The sequence below is a fragment of the Seriola aureovittata genome, chromosome 5, assembly GCF_021018895.1.
Source record: "Seriola aureovittata isolate HTS-2021-v1 ecotype China chromosome 5, ASM2101889v1, whole genome shotgun sequence".
Classification (NCBI taxonomy): Eukaryota; Metazoa; Chordata; class Actinopteri; order Carangiformes; family Carangidae; genus Seriola; species Seriola aureovittata.
Window position 1 is genome coordinate 20,031,825 of NC_079368.1, and position 19,341 is coordinate 20,051,165.

The 19,341-nt window shown below is 41.5% G+C and overlaps 1 protein-coding gene across 1 annotated transcript; it reads left to right on the forward strand.

Moving 5' to 3' along the window:
* The first annotated feature begins 9,867 nt into the window (after positions 1–9,867).
* On the forward strand, positions 9,868–12,821 carry xbp1 (X-box binding protein 1). The gene is given in 6 exon segments (XM_056376942.1): positions 9,868–10,228; positions 10,790–10,886; positions 11,245–11,361; positions 11,476–11,532; positions 11,535–11,642; positions 11,764–12,821. Coding segments are annotated over 6 exon segments (1,191 nt in total). The 5' UTR covers positions 9,868–9,992; the 3' UTR covers positions 12,340–12,821.
* Positions 12,822–19,341: the final 6,520 nt, after the last annotated feature.

Here is a 19,341-nt window from a genome sequence, read left to right on the forward strand (position 1 = left end):
CCACTTTACAAAACTCAACTGTTAAAGCTGCATTGTCCAAGATTTTTATCTAAATATCCACTTGTATCATAAACATAATTTACATCTGTTTCTATGGTAACTGGCAAGAAATACTGACACACCAGAAGTTTGATTCAACCTTTACCTACTGGGTCATTACCCAGTTTTTTTTTTTTTTTGTGATTTTGCGTAACAAAAAGAAGTGTGACACAAAGGGTACACATCGTGGACAGACATGTAAATGACAACAAAAACAATAAACACTGTGCATAACTCACAAATGCATAACTTGTGAGTGTGTGTGAGTGAGTAGGATCACATTACAGTTCAATTTACAGGAGCTAAAGCCCACTAAGTTTTTATTTCTTACCGACACTTGAAAATGACCGACTTTCAGTCACTCTGTCTCATTTGAATTGATCTCCTCTGTCACCTCCTCTCTATCTGTCCTAACTCCCTTCCCTCACTAACTCCCCATCACTCTCTCTGATGGTTCAACAGAAGCCTCCCGTTTGACTGCTCCCTTACCGCTTCTGACTGCAGGCGCAGATCATCACTCTGAGGAGGAAAACAATGCGTCACGGCACCAAATCCCAAACATCTAAATCCCCAAATGAAAAGCCGGTCTGCTCGTCACTCATGCTGGTCTCAAAGGGGGGGTGGGGGGGTGGGGGTGTTTGGTTTGCATGAGAGGACATGCTGACATGGTGCAACACTTTGCCACATGTGCCACCCAGTGGTTGGGTGGCAGTAAGAGATGCAAGGACGGGGGAGGTCGGCGTGAGGGCTGACTGGAGAACTGGTTGGGGAGAGAAATGTGGTTCACCGTGACTGAAAACAGATCATCTTCCCTCCTGGATCTCTTTGATGTCTGTGAGACTTATTTTGTTTTCTGCTGATTTCGTGGTAGTGGGTGCACACGCACACTTGCTCATGGACTCGCACAGGAGAAGGAGACATCAAAGGGACTTCAGTTCAGACTAGCAAGCCAGTAGACGTAAATTCAGTTCCCCTGGAGAATCAGATCTTTGTATGAAGCAGCGGCTCAGCGAGTTATTACTTTACTGTATTGAATTCATTAGAACTTAACTAGATTTTCAACTCAGATATGGGCCAAGCCTCTGAAGTACAGTAAGACAAGCCTCTTGTTTGTTCTTTATGTCCGTAAACTGCAATAGTTATGATTTAAAGTTCATCTTTGACCTTAGAAACAGCAGTTAACAAAATAATCTCACCACCACATCCTCTCAGTGACTGTTTTGGAGCTGAAGATCCCATTAGACAATCTTCCTCAGTTGGTGGAGTTTTCCCAGTTTGGGGCGCAAAACTCCTTGTGGTGAGATTATTTTGTCAGCAGCGGGAGTTATGATGCTGCACCATTAACAACAGTTTTATGCATCACAAAGACGCCCTGAAAGGTTGGCTGGAATAAGGTGATGTTATCACGTCAGGATTCAGCAACATCTGAAAGAGAATCTGATGACAGTTAGCTAACTAACAACATCTAGCTTTAAAGTAGCCATTTATAAACTATAACTCCCACTGCTCTCATAACATCGGCTGCAGAGGAAACTACTACTGTACACTCCCTGCTCAGAGCCACACGGCAGACAGATACAGCTGGTGAACACAGTGGAGCATTTGGCAGCTGAATAGCCAGGTATTTCCCTCAAAGGTTGGCGGAGAGACCACAATAGAGACCAAAATCAGAGCTGAAAGAGAGTGAATACAGAACATTCGTTTGCTGGGTGAACAGAAAACACAACTCCGCATGAAAGCCAATGTCTTCATAGCTGCTGGATGAGTGAATAATCAACTGCAAACTTAAAAGGTGATGTCAATGTTGTGTTCATAAGCTGTTTCTACTGCCCTCAAGTGGTGAAAAAAAAATCAGTTATGGCAGGTCTAACTCTGATCATTACTTATTTAGCAATGATTATTTAATGTTATAGAAAAATACTTCAGATTTCAAACAAAATTTTCAAGGGTTTTAAATATTTCTCAGTCCTTCCCTTGTGCTCTGCTCACTCCTGAATAGTGTGTTTTAGCTAGCTCACTCAACCAGTTGGTCATCCCTATTTTCTTACACAGTTTATGGGCACATCTTCTCAAAGAACACACAAGGATGAACAGAGGCACTACACTTCCCCCTCATCTTTTCAGAAACAGAAACTAATAATGTCTACAGGGGGAAGTCACAGCTGCTGGTGTAAATCATTTTCGCTGTTTGAGTTTAATCTGACATATATATATATATATATATATATTTCTGTAGTGGTGGTTTCAGGGCATAAAAGTCTGTTGCATCATAAGGCTCTGGTGTTGTATAATGTATTGTCTAAGCTACTGAGGTGGTGTTAAGACGGCCTGCTCAGCTGTATTTTAGCTTCAAGCCATCAAGAGTTTTGGGGAATTACTGCATGAGATGTGGTGGTTAAACAAAGGTGATCCATCCACTTTTTTAGTTTTAGAAGTATAAATGGGTGTAGAACTTTCCAGTAAATTTCCACTGGAGTTGTCATAGACAAAGTTCAGTGAAATATCTGTGAAGGGATGTGTGTCATCTTTCTTTTAGGAGATACTGATCCCAGTTCAACAGCTCAAAGGAAAGTCAGATTCAATTATGTCAATTTTAGCAAATAAACATTATGTCTCCGTGTCGAACCGTAAAAACGCAGATCTGGGATGAAAGCAACTCAACTTGTTGGATGCAGAAATTATATTCTACAGCTGTCCACCATATGGCAGAAATGATTTCCCAATTTCAACAGCTTGAATGAGAAGTCACCCATTATATTATTTTTGTCATGAAATTTTTCAGCATTTTTTGTAGGTTTTGTAATTTTGTGACTATGAACATCTCTTCACCCGTATGACAATCAAGATTTTAAACTGCGCTTCATGACACAAGTTATTTAAAGAGTGAAAACTTTTTTTCTATCTATTAAAAAAAACAACTCCTCAGCTCAAGAAGGGTTTTGTTTTGTCACATGTAATGTGCCGTTACAAACACCAGAGGGCAGTAAGACACATGACTTCTCCATGGTCCGTTCATTGCCAGACTTGAACCAGGCAAAATCATAAGTGGGACAAGTCAGGTAAAAGGTTAATGTTAAGCCGTACAGGAGTCACATATCTGAGTCTGACGCTGACTAAAGGGGGAGGAAGTGACAATCATGTAGGAAGATGCAGGTTAGGATAAATAGGAGATTAACGTGAGTCTCATGTCTGCCTCCTTGACTCTGTGTTGCATCAGATCATTGTTGAATCATAGTGGAGCGATGATGCAAACAAAATCATTTCCTGTGTTTCTGCTGATATTTGATCCATTTCCTCTGTCACACCATATCTTATACATACACTATCACTTTATTATTGTGTCTCTTCTTAAATGGGACAAATTAAAGAGGTTAGCTTGTATAAATTAGTAGATTTAGGATCTGATTCAAGTGTTGAATATATGTGTAAGTTTATGTAAAGTAGGCCTACGCATCACTTCTGCTGTATCTTACATAGGCAAATTTTCAAATATACATACTCTCTGCAGATAAAATGTCTGACAGACTATGTAGCAAGTGTATGTTAAAACCCTGCAATGACCGTCAAGAGAACACAACAGCATCAACAGGTTGTGGTGAGGCTCCTGCATCATCTTGCCCTCCTGTATCTGAACATTACAGCGTTGTTGCTGGCAAATAGAGTTGTTGTTGTTATTGTTGTTGTTGTTGTTAGTCTGCCAGTACAGTGAGAGCAGAGTAAATGTGGCCTGTCAAACAAAAAGAGCGCTATGTCAGCTCTCTGCACTAACAAAGCACGGCTTATCCCGGGTGGACAAAGTGCTTGCAGAGACCCTAAGACAATCATGGGGAGGACAGACAACAAGCCCTGTTCCACTGGTTGGATTTAGGTCAATTTAAACTGGAAGATGTATTTGGCCTGATTGTTTTGTGTCCTATGATGTCTCTTAATTAATGATAGATGTGTCATTGGCGGCAGAAGCTGCATAATGGATGGATTAATTAAAAGTTTGTGATGCATCATGGACAAGAATGATTTCTTTAATCCAAGAGCAGGGACACCTCTGTGTCGCTGAGGACCGTTGGTGTCTCTCTAATCTGTTTTATTGCCGCTTAAACAAAAAATGTATATGCAAAATGGTACCGTATCTCTAGATTGGCTGACACACAGTTACATGCCCTCACACACTCAGATTAATAGCCAACTGGTTGTAGACTAACTGGTGTCGAGAATTCAGAATGAAGTTACTGAGCGAGTTACTGCAACATCACGCTTCACGGTTAAGATGGAATGACACTGCAGTAACTCGACAGTGCTGCTTTCTGCAGGGCTGCAACGGCTCTCACTCCTGCACAGCACTGAGGTGCAAAGTGGAAATTATAAAGTAAAAATGACAAGAGAAAAATGCACAAGAATGCCAGAATTTCTGACATTTATGATAGTGGTGAACAAAGGAGATGTGACAGGAAACAGCAATGGACAAAAAGTTTAACCAAAAAAACAGAGGATAAATAAGAGGCAGAGCAGGAGATAGACATGGAGGGTATGGGAATGCTCCAGGCCGAACAAACACCCCAGTGGATCGTGGGTAGGCAGTGAGTAGGCAATGGGGAGGAGGCATAGGCAAACACATCGACCCACCGCCCCCTGCAGCTGGCTGCCTTCCCAGGGTGTGACCCCACTCACCTCTATTATCCAGCCCGGCTTTGCCCTATAACACCACTGTTTACACCGGTGCCCGCCCCGGTGAGCACACACGGGCGTTTACTGTTTACCCTGCATCCCATGCCTTCACTGTACAAACCAAGAGTCTTAGAAAAGACAAAAAAACAAAAAACAAGCCATGGTCAGTTGCAGACAGCAGCCTCTAATTAAACATGCACTTGTATTTAGCTCTTAATTAAATCATGAGTGCTGGAGCTGAGACATGCTGTAATCTAATAATATTGTTTTTAAATCAAGGTTATAATTATAATGAAGGGAGAAGGCAAGTGTGGGATGTGACTGATGATACAAATAAAGCAGCCAATAGTTAATATCATGCAAATATCTTTAATTTGATTGTTTTCAAGTCATCAAACACTGATTGTCAGGACTCCATCCACATTCATTCTGAAACTGAATCCTCACAGATAAAAATTTAAGGATGGGTAAATAATTGGTCTGCCACTGAAAAGGTGTGGTGGCTCATCCTGCCACATTCTGTTAAGTTTAAATGATCAATTAATTTACAGAAATATGTACCCAAATATATAAAAATGGCTGATGAATTAACACTTATCTGCAGGTTTCTACAGGCTGAGTCTATGAAGCTGTTGCCAGGAAGCATCACACTCACGATAAGAACTTTTATCAAATTGAGCACCTCACCTAAAACACACTGAATTATTAATATTATTGCAGCTGGTGCAGCGTAATCACTGCCCGTTGTCTTGCCAGAAAGTCACACAATCAAAATAAAAATGATCAAATAAATTTGTGCAGTTCTTGACAGGATAGAAATGACTGGCATAGCTTGAAACCAAAATTTATTAATTCAATAACATTACTTTAAACCAAGCTTGACGTAGTAAGATGTCTGTCTCAGGAAGAAAAGGGCAATGAGACCAAACATAAAAGCTGCCGACAAATGACATACCACAATGTACTGAGACACAAAAGTACGTACGCCCTCATTCGGCACAGCAGTTTAAATACCACAGGGTGCAGTTTTAATCTGGAAGCCCTAGTTAAATCTTGCATCGCAGCAATGTCACCATCTGGAAGAAATAAGGGCAATTTACACGCCCTGAGATGCTTTCTGATGCTTTTGGGATTGGTCCATTTTGGAGGATCCACCCACCTTAATCACAGTCTCCATGGAGGATCCCGACTTTTGCATTTGTAAATGTATCTGTATTTGCCTGTGTGTGTGTGTGTGTGTGTGTGTGTGTGTGTCTTAAGTACTGGTTGAGCCAAGTCTAGCAGCCAGGGCAGACTATACATAGATTTAGCTGTGCACACATTCCCTCTCAGAGCCTCCCAAGGAAGATTAACTGAATCCAGGATGTGTAACCAATGATTTATGGCTGAAACTGTAAATACAGTACATACATCAGTCTTGTGTTAACACTCAAAATGTAATGTCTCTTGAAATGAATAAACACTTCTTCCAGTGGTTTTGTACTGTTTGTTTCTACATATTTGTACTTCTTTCCAATACAGCAATACAGCAATTCCTCTGACCTAATATAAATGCTTATAATGTGCCTTTTAAATCATGCTGACTCCAATAAAGCTTTCTACCCTCCCTTTACTAACAGTAATGGACCAGCTGGAGCTCACTCTGAAACCAGATGCAAATGCTCAACTTTTTTGTTCATACCAGTGGGGATTTCTCTAAATAATTAGTTGTGCTGAAACTTTACATCCCTAAAAACCACAAGGATAGAACTGTGTTTGCTAAAACTTGTTTAATCAATCCCAAGCTACTCAAGCTTCTACCTCTAAGTGAGAAGGAATAGGGATTTAAGACACACTAAAAGACATCTAGTGCTTTGACTCTGGAATATAGGCCTAATATAATAATATAATATATAATCATAAAATACAACCATTCAAGCATATTTAAATATCTAGCAGAAACATAAAGCGATAGTTTGGCATTCTGGGAAATATTTGCTTCCTGGTGCTGAGTTAGATGAGAAGATACCACTCACGTCAAACGTTAAGCTACAGCTAGCGACTGGTTAGCTAAAGTAGCTTGGTGTTGTTAAGTCAATTCAATTTCTGAATACAAAAACAACAATTTGCCATTTTATGGGGGTCGTATGCCAGTCCATTTCTTGGCTCTGAGAGGGATTAAACAAACAAGATATAACATCTTAATTAGTGATCTTTAGAGGGTCTAGTCTGCAGATTTGCTACCTTTGGAGAGAGATGCCTTTGTACTAAGCTGCACAAATTAGCTTCTGGCTGTAGCTTCTCCAAGGGAAAGCCAATAAAACAGAGTGATTCTACTGGATTTCTGTGTGTGTAGTCATTTGTTGAAGCTGTTTCTTCATTGGAACAGTTGTTTTTAATGAAAAATACGTTTCAAGAAGCTCCAGGGCTCTCTTAAAGGCAAAACCTATTCACAGTGCAGTTGAAGGTCCAACTCAAGTATTCTCCAGATGCACTCCAGAGTCTCTTAAACCAGTCAGGCAGCAAAGACCTTTAAAGTTTAAGAGGGCCTGGCAGTTCCTTGTCTCACACTTGTATTCAATGAGTGTTAATTGTTTGTTCTTACATTGTGCTGTTACACCCATGTAAGCACATCATGTATTAAGAGGATTTTCATTAAGCACTTACAGAGCATTACTTCGTGGTCACAACACTCTGCTCTGTGGGTTAATTCAGTGAGTCTGGTGGGACATTTTACTATGGGAAGTTAGAAAACCAAACACATGATTTGCATTTTAAATGTGCAAAATTTTCCCAAACAAAAGCAATTATTTGACTTTTAAGCTGCCACCGTTCACATTCCCGCATTGGTGACTGATACCCACCGGCTATGTACACGGGACAGAATATAGAAAGACAGAAGTATGACACATAAAAAAAATAAAAATCCCTCTGGCTATTCTGCAGAAAGTTTTGAATTCTCTACAGTTTTTACACCTTCATCCCACTCTGGGTTTAACCTAACTTAAGAGCTACACAAATAGGTCACTACAATGTGACACTTGTCTCACCAAGACGGGGCATCCCCAACCGACTTTCAAGGTCAAAAATAACTAACTGTGTTTCATCTTACGACAAAGGGGTAGTGTATAATATTAATTATTTTTTAACCTTTTTGCTCTCTCGAGTGACATACAGAAAGTTGAAAGCAGGAAATGGTCAAGAGGAAGTTCAAAGTCATGCCTATTTCCCTATTTACTTTGAGGTTTATGGCAAGTTAGTGTCAGCTTTCATTAAAGTGGACACAGGAGTTGGACCCATTTGGTAAACTGCGGAAAATAAAGGGCATCCTGTATTGAAATCCTGTTTTCTTTCTTCAATACTACACCACACTATGACGCACACACACACACACACACACACACACACACACACACAGCATCATAAACCCCTGCTCTCACTTTCTCAGATGTTGATTCTGCAGTACTGGTAAAGCTCTGCAAACAGGCCAGTGTTTGTTCTAGCTGCAGTGGTTACTCCTCCTGAGGTGACAGACGAAAGGGGCAAAGGGCTACAAGCTGTAAACACGGTGGCCAGATACCGTAAAAATGTGAATTCCTGTTTGAGGACAAATACGAGTTTCAGGCAGAGAGCGTACTCGTGAACTGACTGAGGCCTGTTTACTTTTGGGGGGGGGCACCTTTAGTGGGGACACCTTTATCTGAAACGAGGGGTGACTGTTTGTTGACAAAATGCTCAAAGCCCTCTGAGGAGTTTTTTTAATTTTTTTTGTGATGGCATGAACAGGTTATTATCATATTGATTCCTATCTTTCACTATTAAGGTCTCCATTCAATACATGTGGTGAGCTGAACAATTCCCCTCTTGTTTTGCTCGAAGTTGGTGAGTGGTTGCTGAGCTATCTCTTCTTGCTGCCACCACATCCCGTTGTTTTCTCTGTATTGTGAAGACCTAGTTTTGTTTCTTGTTATGTAATTGTTTTTATCAAGCAGACTTCTACAGTTTAACGTCAAACCTTTTTTGGGCCAACTTTACATTAAGTTAAAATCTGAACTGTAAAGTAACAAAATGTTGCATCAAAAATGTAGAAAATTACACTATTTCCATTTCCATTTTGATAATATGAGCATTAATGAATCATCCCGTCATCTATAATGCTGTTGCTTTAATTTAAAATATGATTGATTTTGTAAATTACAACATAATGCTAATAATGCTACTAAACTCCATCCGTAAAAGGCATGAAAACTTCCTTTAGAGAGGAATAAAAATGAGAGGACTCACTGACAGAAAAGAAACACTTGATCAGCACTCCTGTGCAGGAAATACGAAATGAGCATTTCAGGGAAAGACGTCAGAGTGGTAAAGCTTGTTTTATTTGTGTCACTGGACTACTTCAAAGGTAAGAATGAGGAAACTACACTGTACATGTCAATGAGATGGGAACATAGCATACCCTGCAGAGGCCAACTGACAGTACCTTTGATCCATGACTTTAAAAAAAAAAAAAATATATATATATATATATATATATATATATATATATATATATATATATATATCTACTATCCTGAAAAAACCTAAAGTGAACTGGCATTTATGTCCTTTAGCCCATTTGACATAAGACCTTGGCATGTAAAACGCATACAAAGTAATCAGTGCTGTTTGTAGTAGAGAGGTTGTAAATACCATACAGAGCTGGAATAAGAACAATACTGGATCCAAACTCCAGATCAGTGTGTCCACTATCATCACAGTGAAAGTATTCATGGTAAGGGCTCATAGTGTATTGATGTTAACTGTGGACTGAGTGACTCTGAGTGGGGAAAATCTGACGCAACTCCTGGAAACAGGTATGTGAGTATACATTGAAATTTCTGTGTAGTCTATCAAACTGTAAAGTCGGGCTTAAGGGTCTCATGCTGAAGAGAAGAGAAGAGAAGAGAAGAGGAGATGGCTACAAGGATACATTGTTTACCTTAAACAGGAATTTACGCTAAAGTTTTGATGGGAAATACCATTTACAAAAAAAAACTTAAGGTACTTTAACTTTACAAACTGTGAAACTTCAAATGCAAATTACATCAGCAGGGCGACCAATCACAGGCTGCAAATCCATTGCGTCAGAGCCGCCGGGAGCCTATCAGGTATCACCACGATAGTAGAAAAAGATCGCAGACGCAACCCATCTTGTTCAACAGTTGAGACTTGCCGGTGATCGGACGACCGGGGAAACCTCAGGGTTTCTACTGATTTTAACAAGGATACCCGGTTATTTCTGATTTCAGACAGCGCTAGAAGGATATTCCAACATGGAGGTGGTAGCAACAGGGACCGGAGGAGCCCACAAAGTGCTCCTGATATCCGGGAAACAGACCGGCTCCTCTAGCGGCTCACAGGCAGGCTTCAGCCGGCCCATATCTGTCGTTTTACCGTCAACGGCCAACCAGGTGTCGTCGGATTCAGACTCCAACACGTCTGCGGGGCCGCCGGTACGAAAAAGACAGAGGCTCACACACTTGAGTCCAGAAGAGAAAGCACTTCGCAGGTTAGTTTTACAAAAAAAACAAAAAACAAATATCTTTACCATTATATCTGGATGTAACTAGCCTATTTTTACAGCAGTAACCCCGGCCATTGTTCTTCTTACTACTACAGGGACACGCCCAAAGATATTGATCTCTTAGCAGGACAAAACTAATCCAATCTAACGTTTAAATCAATACACAGAAGAACTGGTTCAATGGTGCATCATTTAATATTGTAAGTAGGTTATCCAAGATCTGTGAAATCAGCCTATCAGGCAGTTAAATCACTAAAACGTAGTTATTCTGTCATCTTTGGACTTTAAACTAGCTTGTCAAAACGCTATCTGAGTGTTTGGCAGGGGCCGGACCCGCCCGGCTCTGCTGTTACAGAGCAGGACACTGATATCCTGGTATGCCTGCGTGGCAGGAACATGGCCGGTGATTGCGCAGTACTGTGAACCCAAGTCATGTCAGGGGGCTTAGTCAGCATCATGGAAAGACTGTGTGTTAAATTCCTGTTTTTTTTTTGGTTTTTTTTGTTTGTTTTTTTTTAACCCTTCTATTTTTTTTTTTTTTCCCAGGAAACTCAAGAACAGAGTCGCAGCTCAGACAGCCAGAGACAGGAAAAAGGCCAAAATGGGGGAGTTGGAACAGCAAGTCCTAGAGTTGGAGCTGGAGGTAAATTTGTTATTGTCATAAACACATTAGAGTGTAGTTTGGGAATGCAGACCCCCCCCCCCTCCCCCTTATATAAGAGGGGAACTATGATTCACCCCCACCTTACCTCCACTCACTTCCCTCATGCCACACACATCACCAGTCTGTCTGACGTTGTACAATTGAAAAACATATAATCATGCCTTTTGAATATATAGAACAATTAATGTTTTTAGTATTCCTTGCTTGGTGCAGTTTCTTTTCTAGTTTTTAGTTTGTTTCACCCAGCACACTTCATGCATCACTTCCCGATGAACAGCTTTCGAGTTTCGAGTTTCAAGTCTAAAAGTCTGTTTGTTTGTTTTTTTCCCTCCTGCAGAATCAGAAACTTCACATTGAAAACAGGCTGCTTCGGGATAAGACGAACGGCTTACTGACAGAAAACGAGGAACTGAGACAGAGACTTGGGTTGGACACCCTTGACTCAAAAGAAAAGGTAAGACAGAGTCAATGGAGGAAGTGGCGTGGGTTGGTTTGCAGTGATTATTGGGTTGTTTTGGGTCTTTTTGAGTATCTTTAATTCACCATCTTTCTATTCTTTTTCTCACAGGTTCAGGTTCTGTTGTCCACCGGGAACGACGCAGGTTTGGGGATCGGGTCTTCTGAGTCCGCAGCACTCAGGCTACGTGTGCCTCCGCAGCAGGTGCAGGCCCAGCAGTCACTAAATCTGAAGACTTCCCAATGGATACAGATGGTCCTGACACTACAGACAATGAGGTGAGTCTGACAAAGATTTGTGCTTTTGAGATTTAAATCTTGTTGCAAAGAAAGCTCCATAATAACACCAGAGTCAGGTCATGGGTTACTAGGCTAATCTCCTGTTCTCCCCCTTCTCTAGTCTGATTTGCTACTGGGCATTCTGGACATCCTTGACCCAGAGCTGTTCCTCAAGTCTTGTGAACAGGAGTGCCAGGAGCCGCAGGTGCTGCTGGTCGGAGGGGGGGACCCAGTACCTGCCACCACACCTGCGCCTCTGGGGGCCCCATCAGTTAAGCTGGAGGCCCTTAATGAACTGATTCACTTTGACCACATCTACACCAAGCCCGTAGAGGAGGTGAGCGACGGGCAGTGCAACGACTCGGAGAGCGACACAGAGGAGAAGATCGACGAGGCTGCCTTCCCCGTTACTGAGGTGGTGGTCGAGGAGGAGACTGTCTGCATCAAAGATGAGCCAGAGGAAGTGGTCATCCCCAGCTGTGACAGTCACAGTCAGGTGGATGACTTTTTCTCTGCAGCCTCCTCCCCTGCCCTCAGCGGCCTGGATAAGGAAGCCTGCCTTGCGGACACCTACAGTGACTCCGGATACGAAGGGTCCCCTTCCCCTTTCAGTGACATGTCCTCTCCCTTGTGCTCTGAGACGTCTTGGGACGACATGTTCGCTAATGAACTCTTCCCCCAGCTTATAAGTGTCTGAATCCAACCCCTCAGCCCAATAAGTTATAATATATCTAGTTAATATGTAGTGTTCAATAACTACAGTTAAGCACACAATGCTTTATAGTACTATAGAACACCACTGAGCCCACTCATGTATAGGCTAAAGTTAAGCACATAATCTCCTTTTTATTACAGCAGGTCTGTACCGCTGGCAATACTGCATTGCTTTGTGGGAGATGGAGTTCATGACGGCTTACTTTAGCTTCACTTAATTAAAGCAGAGGATTTAAGATTGAGATAAAAATCTTTCACTCACTGTTCAAGATGAAACGTGGGTGGAATCCAGTATTTCTGTAAATTTATAAGGGGAAGGGGGACCGAGCATTTAAATATAACAATTTTATTTATTTGTGTAGCTTCGGAGTCATTGTATGTTCGCATGTAAAAAACGCTATCTTCAAATCTGTTTGCGCTCTCCTTGTAGTCTAATTACTGCATTAAAAAATTTTTTGCATTGCATTTTGTCTCCTTGTTTCAGTTACTGATGCTTTATAGAGAGAAATTAACACTTGACAATGCTCATGTATTTTTTTAATTTTTTTCCTTGCTATACTGTTTAGATGCAGTGTCAAATTGGGTCATCTTCACTCAATATGCATATGAAAGCAGGATAATAAAAACTGGATGTTTCAGAATATGGAAACATTTAACATTAAGACAGTACATGTTTGCATCCATTTAAAAAGGTAATAACTGTGGAGTGGAAACTGCTGCTGAAATATCCAGCTGATAATCGACTACATGACAGAAAACTGACGAGATTGTTGAGGTGCTAGTTCCAGCTTTTCAAATGCAGGGATTTTCTGCTTTATCTTGGTAAATTGAACATCTTTTGGATTTTGGATTGTTCACCCCTAGGAAAACTGTCATGAGTGTTTTCCACTATTTTCAGACACACAGACTAAACCAAGTCCCAACTAGACCGTCAGCACTTTCCACGAGATCCCCGAACAAATCTGAGACATCAGAAAAAATATATATTTATCTTGCCTGACATTCCTTTTAATAGTTGCAGTTCCCATGTGCTACAGGCTACATTCACCACTTCAGGAATTCCTTTAGAGAAGGAAAAATCTCTTGAATGTTCAACGGCCAACAACTCCACTCAAAGGTGACGAGAGGTTGCTTGTCAAAAATTACATCATTTAAAAGGGTCGCAAGCCAAAAAAGTTTTAGATATTTCTAAAGGTAATTGACAGATTAATTAGTTGCAGCCCTAATGGAAACATGTTCTGACCAGTGAGACTTTGTTTTGCCTACTCAGTTTCATTTAAAAAAACAACAAAGAATTGAATAACACTGTTTGGTGAACGCCTTCTAAGATTTGTTGGGGTATTTACCATCTTTTAAATCAGCTTGCAATTTAAATCTCATCACTGATGTCATTTGATTTCCTCCCTGACATGATAGAGATATCAGCAGCTTCAATTATGCAAATGACGGTTAATTAGACTGGAGAATGTTTACAGTGCTCTTAAGACAGTACGAAGGGGCAAAGGTTAGACTATTTTCTCAAAACAGGTTTATCAAGATAGTTTAACGAAAGTTATTACATGTTATCTTAAACTATGAGATAAGTAAAAAAAAGTTTAACTATTATACTCTTGAATCTCCTGGCCAACTCTCCTCTCCACACATGTGCAGACACAGTGTTTATATTCCCTTTCTCTCTTGTCCCAGCACAACTTTGCTATTCTGAGAAGGAAGCCTGCTTGTATTACATAACACTTGCAATGTAACCAGGAGTTTCCTGGGAGTCTAACCCGAGACTGTTATATTCTTTACGTCCCTATAGAAGTAGGTCAGTATAAGTATCTTTGTGTTTTGGTTTGGTGTGAAGAGAATAGGCAGAAGAGGTGTGGATACACCTTTCCCCCCAAGGCCTTTACTCTAATCACAATGAGGTGTCATTGTGCCTGTTAGGGAAGATAGTTGCCCCTTTTAACTTCCCATGGCTGTGATTGGTATGACCCACCCATTGAACAAAAGCCCATGGAGTCCTTGTCGTTGTATGAGCTGATTAGATCAGGTTTTCAGATGCAACGCTGATTTAATTGGTCTTAACTCTGCAGGGCTGGTCTGTCTGTCTCTGTTAACTTTAGCTCCAGGATACTGATTGCAAAGCTTTGTATTAGTAATGTCCTCCACTACGATTCACTGCAGCTACTTTAGTTTTGGAGTAGGCGTACATGACAGCAAATTACCTAGAACTGAAGAGGAACGATGAAAAATGTCAACTCAGCTACATAATTGTAATTTGAGCTCCACTTTGGGTTCTTGTGGTGGGTTGTTGGAAACCACACCAGTCTTTGACGTAGGTTCGCCCAAGCTACTGTGAAAAAACTGTGGTAAGAAGTTTACCGTTTCCTGTCTTGTAGCTGCAAACCACAGCAAAGACGAAAACAGCCTTACAGCTGTTCAGCTGAAAGTGAAAAATATCTGCCGCAGGTCTTTCGATATCAGGCTGTAGATTCTGGTTTATTCAGAGACAAATGATTCGCTTTTGTTTCTACTCGGTGGATGTATGTGCCAGTCATAGTTTTTGTTTTCGTCACCCATTGGTTCGATTCCACAAAGTTCCACTCAAAGTGATTACTAATAATCCAAATTTCCTGCCAAAATTCTCATCCAATGTTGAGACGGAGCTTGTTTTTTTTCTCTTAACATTACTGGAGATTTTAAAGATGTACCCCCTCCTTAAAGCACCCAAACACATTTCCTCTCAGCAGTTCTGAAACTCAACACAGTTCAGAACTGATATTCAAATCATTAACAGTAAACTGAAGAACACTTGAGGATGTGAAGTTGCTGTTGGGCGCTGTAACAGAATCACAGGCTGTACCTTTTAATACATATATTCATTCATGGAGCTATTTAAGTAGAAAAGTCACATACTGTTAAGCCATGCACCGACTAGACGTCATCTATGGAAATCACGCATCAAGTAATGCGACGTGCGTCTTGCCATTGGCCACATTCGGCTTGTTTAACCAACAGAAATGACCCTTACTGATGTGTTGATCTTTTGAACTCCATGTCTTACAATAGGACTATGTCGCCTGTAGTGCTCAGGCACGGTGGGCTTTAACACGGAACAATTACCTGCCGCACCTCAACAATCACACAACGAGTCACTGCAAATCCCAAGTCTGTCCGTCCCCCTGTTGGACCAACATCAGAGCCGCCACGTGTACGATACGTACGATTTGTGCATTGCATTAATTAAGCCCTCTGTACGATGTTTGATCGATAACTATAAAACTAACCCTAAATGTCTGATCATTTCAACATGTCATACTTATTAGGTTTTTCTTTTGTCACAGTTAGATGGTGCTAAACTGATTTGGAAGCAGCCTGATTAATTGTATGTGAAGTCAGTAAAGTATGACAGATAACTGACCCTGGACCTGCCATAAATGATCTAATCTCATATCTATAAACATCTTGTGAGAGAGCTCCTGTCACCACTTACAACCGCATATCAAATCTATGTGACTGTGTTTCGCAACGTCTGTACGGTATGGTGTAAGGGACAAAAATATCTGTAACGTGTTTATTTACATGCTTGGGATGTGCAGTCCGTTCTGTAGACTTAAGAATAAACAGCTACTCAAAATCCATTTCAATCAACTTGGTGCATGGATGTACTGTGAACTTCTGGATATAAGCTGTGTTTCAATTCAGTGGCCGCATCCTTAGGAGGCAGCATTTGAAGACAGACTGCGTCACAGCGGTGCGACTAGGCTGTCCCATCCCTTCTTTTCTTGGCCAATGAAGGCTCCAACAGGTGGATCCATCATGGCCCAATGTATCCCAAGATTCATTGCATGCCAAACTGAAATGTGAGATGTTTTGAGACCTAAAGATTGAATTTTCTCTTCATTATTGTTGCCTTGACGTTATCGAGACCTGATAAAGACAGGCTCCGGATCAGTGTGTTACTCTGAACTAGTATGAAACTAGCCTGGTTGTGGATGTCAAAGTTCGTGCTTAAATTAGAGCCAGATTTGTCTTGCTAATATGACACTGTCGTCACCTATGCATGGATTTGGATAAACCTTACTGGAGGTCTCGAGTTACTGCACTCAGCAGTATTATAAAGAGGATTGCTAGACCTGCACTGGCAGCTGCCGCTTCAATGTAAATCCAGGTTTTACAGTTGGACCTTTCGAGCTCTTCAGACTAAGCGGTGCACTCAAAATGTAGGGCAACATTTAAACGAAGGGAAAAAGGGTAAATCTGCTCCGACACAATAACAGAGACCCCTTTTAACTGTTGAACTAGTATAACTTCACTTTACCACTGAGACTCTGAGACAAAAGTGAGCAGGAAAAAAAGAAATGTACTAGCTGTTAGTCAGGTGAAAAGCAAACAAGAGGTCAAGGCACCTAGAGGCGCAGAACGTGGCTCATGTGACAGTTTTCTCATGTGAGGGGTAGTGGTAATGGTGTTACAGGGCGGGGGTGAGCTGGGGTCACTCTCTGCAGTTGCGGAGCCTCGAGGGCTGACAGAGTTCAGTCACCTGACACAAGTGAGGGATGAAAATCGCTGAGTCCCCCCCACCCCACCACTTCAGCCTTCTTTATCAAAAGTCAAATTAGTGACTGATCACAAGCTGGGGATGGGGGGGGGGTTATGGCCTTGGTATTTAGGCCACTTAATGAATGATTCAGCAGCGGAAAAGTGAGTCATCATCTCTGTAATTTCCAGCAAACAACATCTGTCCATCCCTGTTTGCGTACATGGAGGAACACGATTCACCAGCATGTTTAAAAGACAAACTGCTGCTCTCAATCACCGTTTCATATTTGGAGAAAAAGGCTTGTTAATCACGTCTTCCCACTTCAGAAAGGTGTGTTTCTGCTCTCTCTGCTGCTTCAGGTCTGGCTTGTTTTTCCAGATTTCAGTCAGGTCCTACATTCCAAGTGATCATTATAACAAACCATTAATCATTATAGATTAAAATAGCGATCAATCAACAGTCTTTCAACTGCATCATCCTGTTTGAACTGTTCTTTTCACTTCCAGGAGAGAACAAGAGAGAGAAAGACAATACTAACACGACAACCCCAAACCTCCTGTTATTTTGCGAGGATCAAGTCACACATTTAACACACTTAAATGCATGTGCACACAACAAGAATCTGTCGATGTATGTGATCAGTGACACACACATACCAGCGTGTGCTCGAACACAGATGCACACTTCACAGTCAAGGTGGCTTACTCTCGAGCTGTGAGAGAGATCATTATCTTCAGTAACCACTGGCAACAAAGGACAGTCAGTGGAGTGTGTTAATGCGTGTCTGCTCCACGGCACTGAGCCAAAGCACACTGAGGGAACAGTCGGGCTACTTACGGGCGTCAGACGTTCCTGAAGGTCAAAAACATGCACTTCCAAGGTAACGCTGTAGAACCTCCAGTTAAGACATGATAAAACATGTCTCCTACTTCACTGTAAAGTCCACTGTTAGCGTGCGCTGGGGGGCTTCAAGTTTCCACGTCACATTTATTAACTACACATTAGACCACACCAGTTGTGGTGTCACAAAATCATGGTTGTATGGTCGCATCTTAAAAGGAAAAGGAACTTTCCCCCTTTAGCAGATGAAAGTGAAAACAGCCGTCAAGTGTCAAGTAACAATAAGCAAAATATATTTTTGAGTGGGGGAAACTTTAAATATATTTCTCCAAGATTGAAAGTGGCAAAACTTATTTTCCAATCAAGACTTTTGTTTGTTTTTTTTACACCTAGAAACTGTGACATCTCTCCAAAGTATGCAAATGAATGAATGGCAACACAAAGCAAAAAACTAAGAGATGACTAAGACACATGTAGTTAATTAAGAGATAAGCTCTCCACCCCATAACCGTCTTTTAGAAATTAACAACAACAACAACAACAACAACATGTTCCTCTGAACAAAAGCCGAGATCAGCGATGAGGAAGACATGAGACGATGAGACGTTGTACATAGTGAGTGACAGCAGGCTGGACGAGGCTTCCCGGAGTGATATTTAATAGGCATAAGCTAATGCAAGCTGCGGGGAGAACTGGCGTCACACATTACACAACGCTCCATTGCCATGGTTTCACTTCCTGTACATGTGGCAGGTCTGCAAGAGGCAGCCTGTCTGCTGGAAGAAAACATTAATCACTTGGATTCCTCCTACACAGCGTGGCAGATTCTCCCTTTGAAGCTCACTCAAAAGGCAGCAAACCCACGTAACAAAGATTCAGAGCGGATCAAGGGGGGATTTAAAACTGCACATCATGAATATCTTTTAGATGTCATCCAAAGGACTTCAGCTCACAACCTTGACAGAGCTTTGCATTTTACTCAATCTGCAATCTAAGTCGAATTCTGAGATCCTAACTTCCTCTATCTCTCTCTCTCCTCACTGCAAACCAGAACTGTTGGCCTTTCGCCGCTTGTCCCAACCAGGCCCTTGAGGTTAAAGGCTCGTGCGTCAGCCTGCGTCTGCCAGCAGTTAACACAGTCTGCTCGAACATGATCACAGAGCACGGACAGACAGGCATGCACACACACATACGCAAGTTAAGTACAGTAATTCCTCTGTGGAATTTCATCTTTCGTGTGTTTTCATCAGGACCACCTAGGGCTTTCTGACACAACAAACATCCCTTAGCTGTCACAGCTTGTACCGTGTCTGTTGTAATATCAAACACTCCTGCGGTGACCAGGTGGAAGAGTCATGGATTAACAGTGTTGCAACAAATCTAGGGCAACAAATAAGGAGGCACCTCCGGTAAAAAGCTGTGAGATAAGATATGTTTCTTTTCAATTTATATCTCTGCCACTGACAGGGAGTTGATGCAAAATAATACAGGAAACTGCTACATTCACTTCATATTCAAAGGAAGCTAATATGATAAAAAACTAAGGCCATCTGTGCAGTCACGGTCCGATGTAAAGAGTGAGAGCAGCACACGTTCACCACTGGACCCACAACAGGT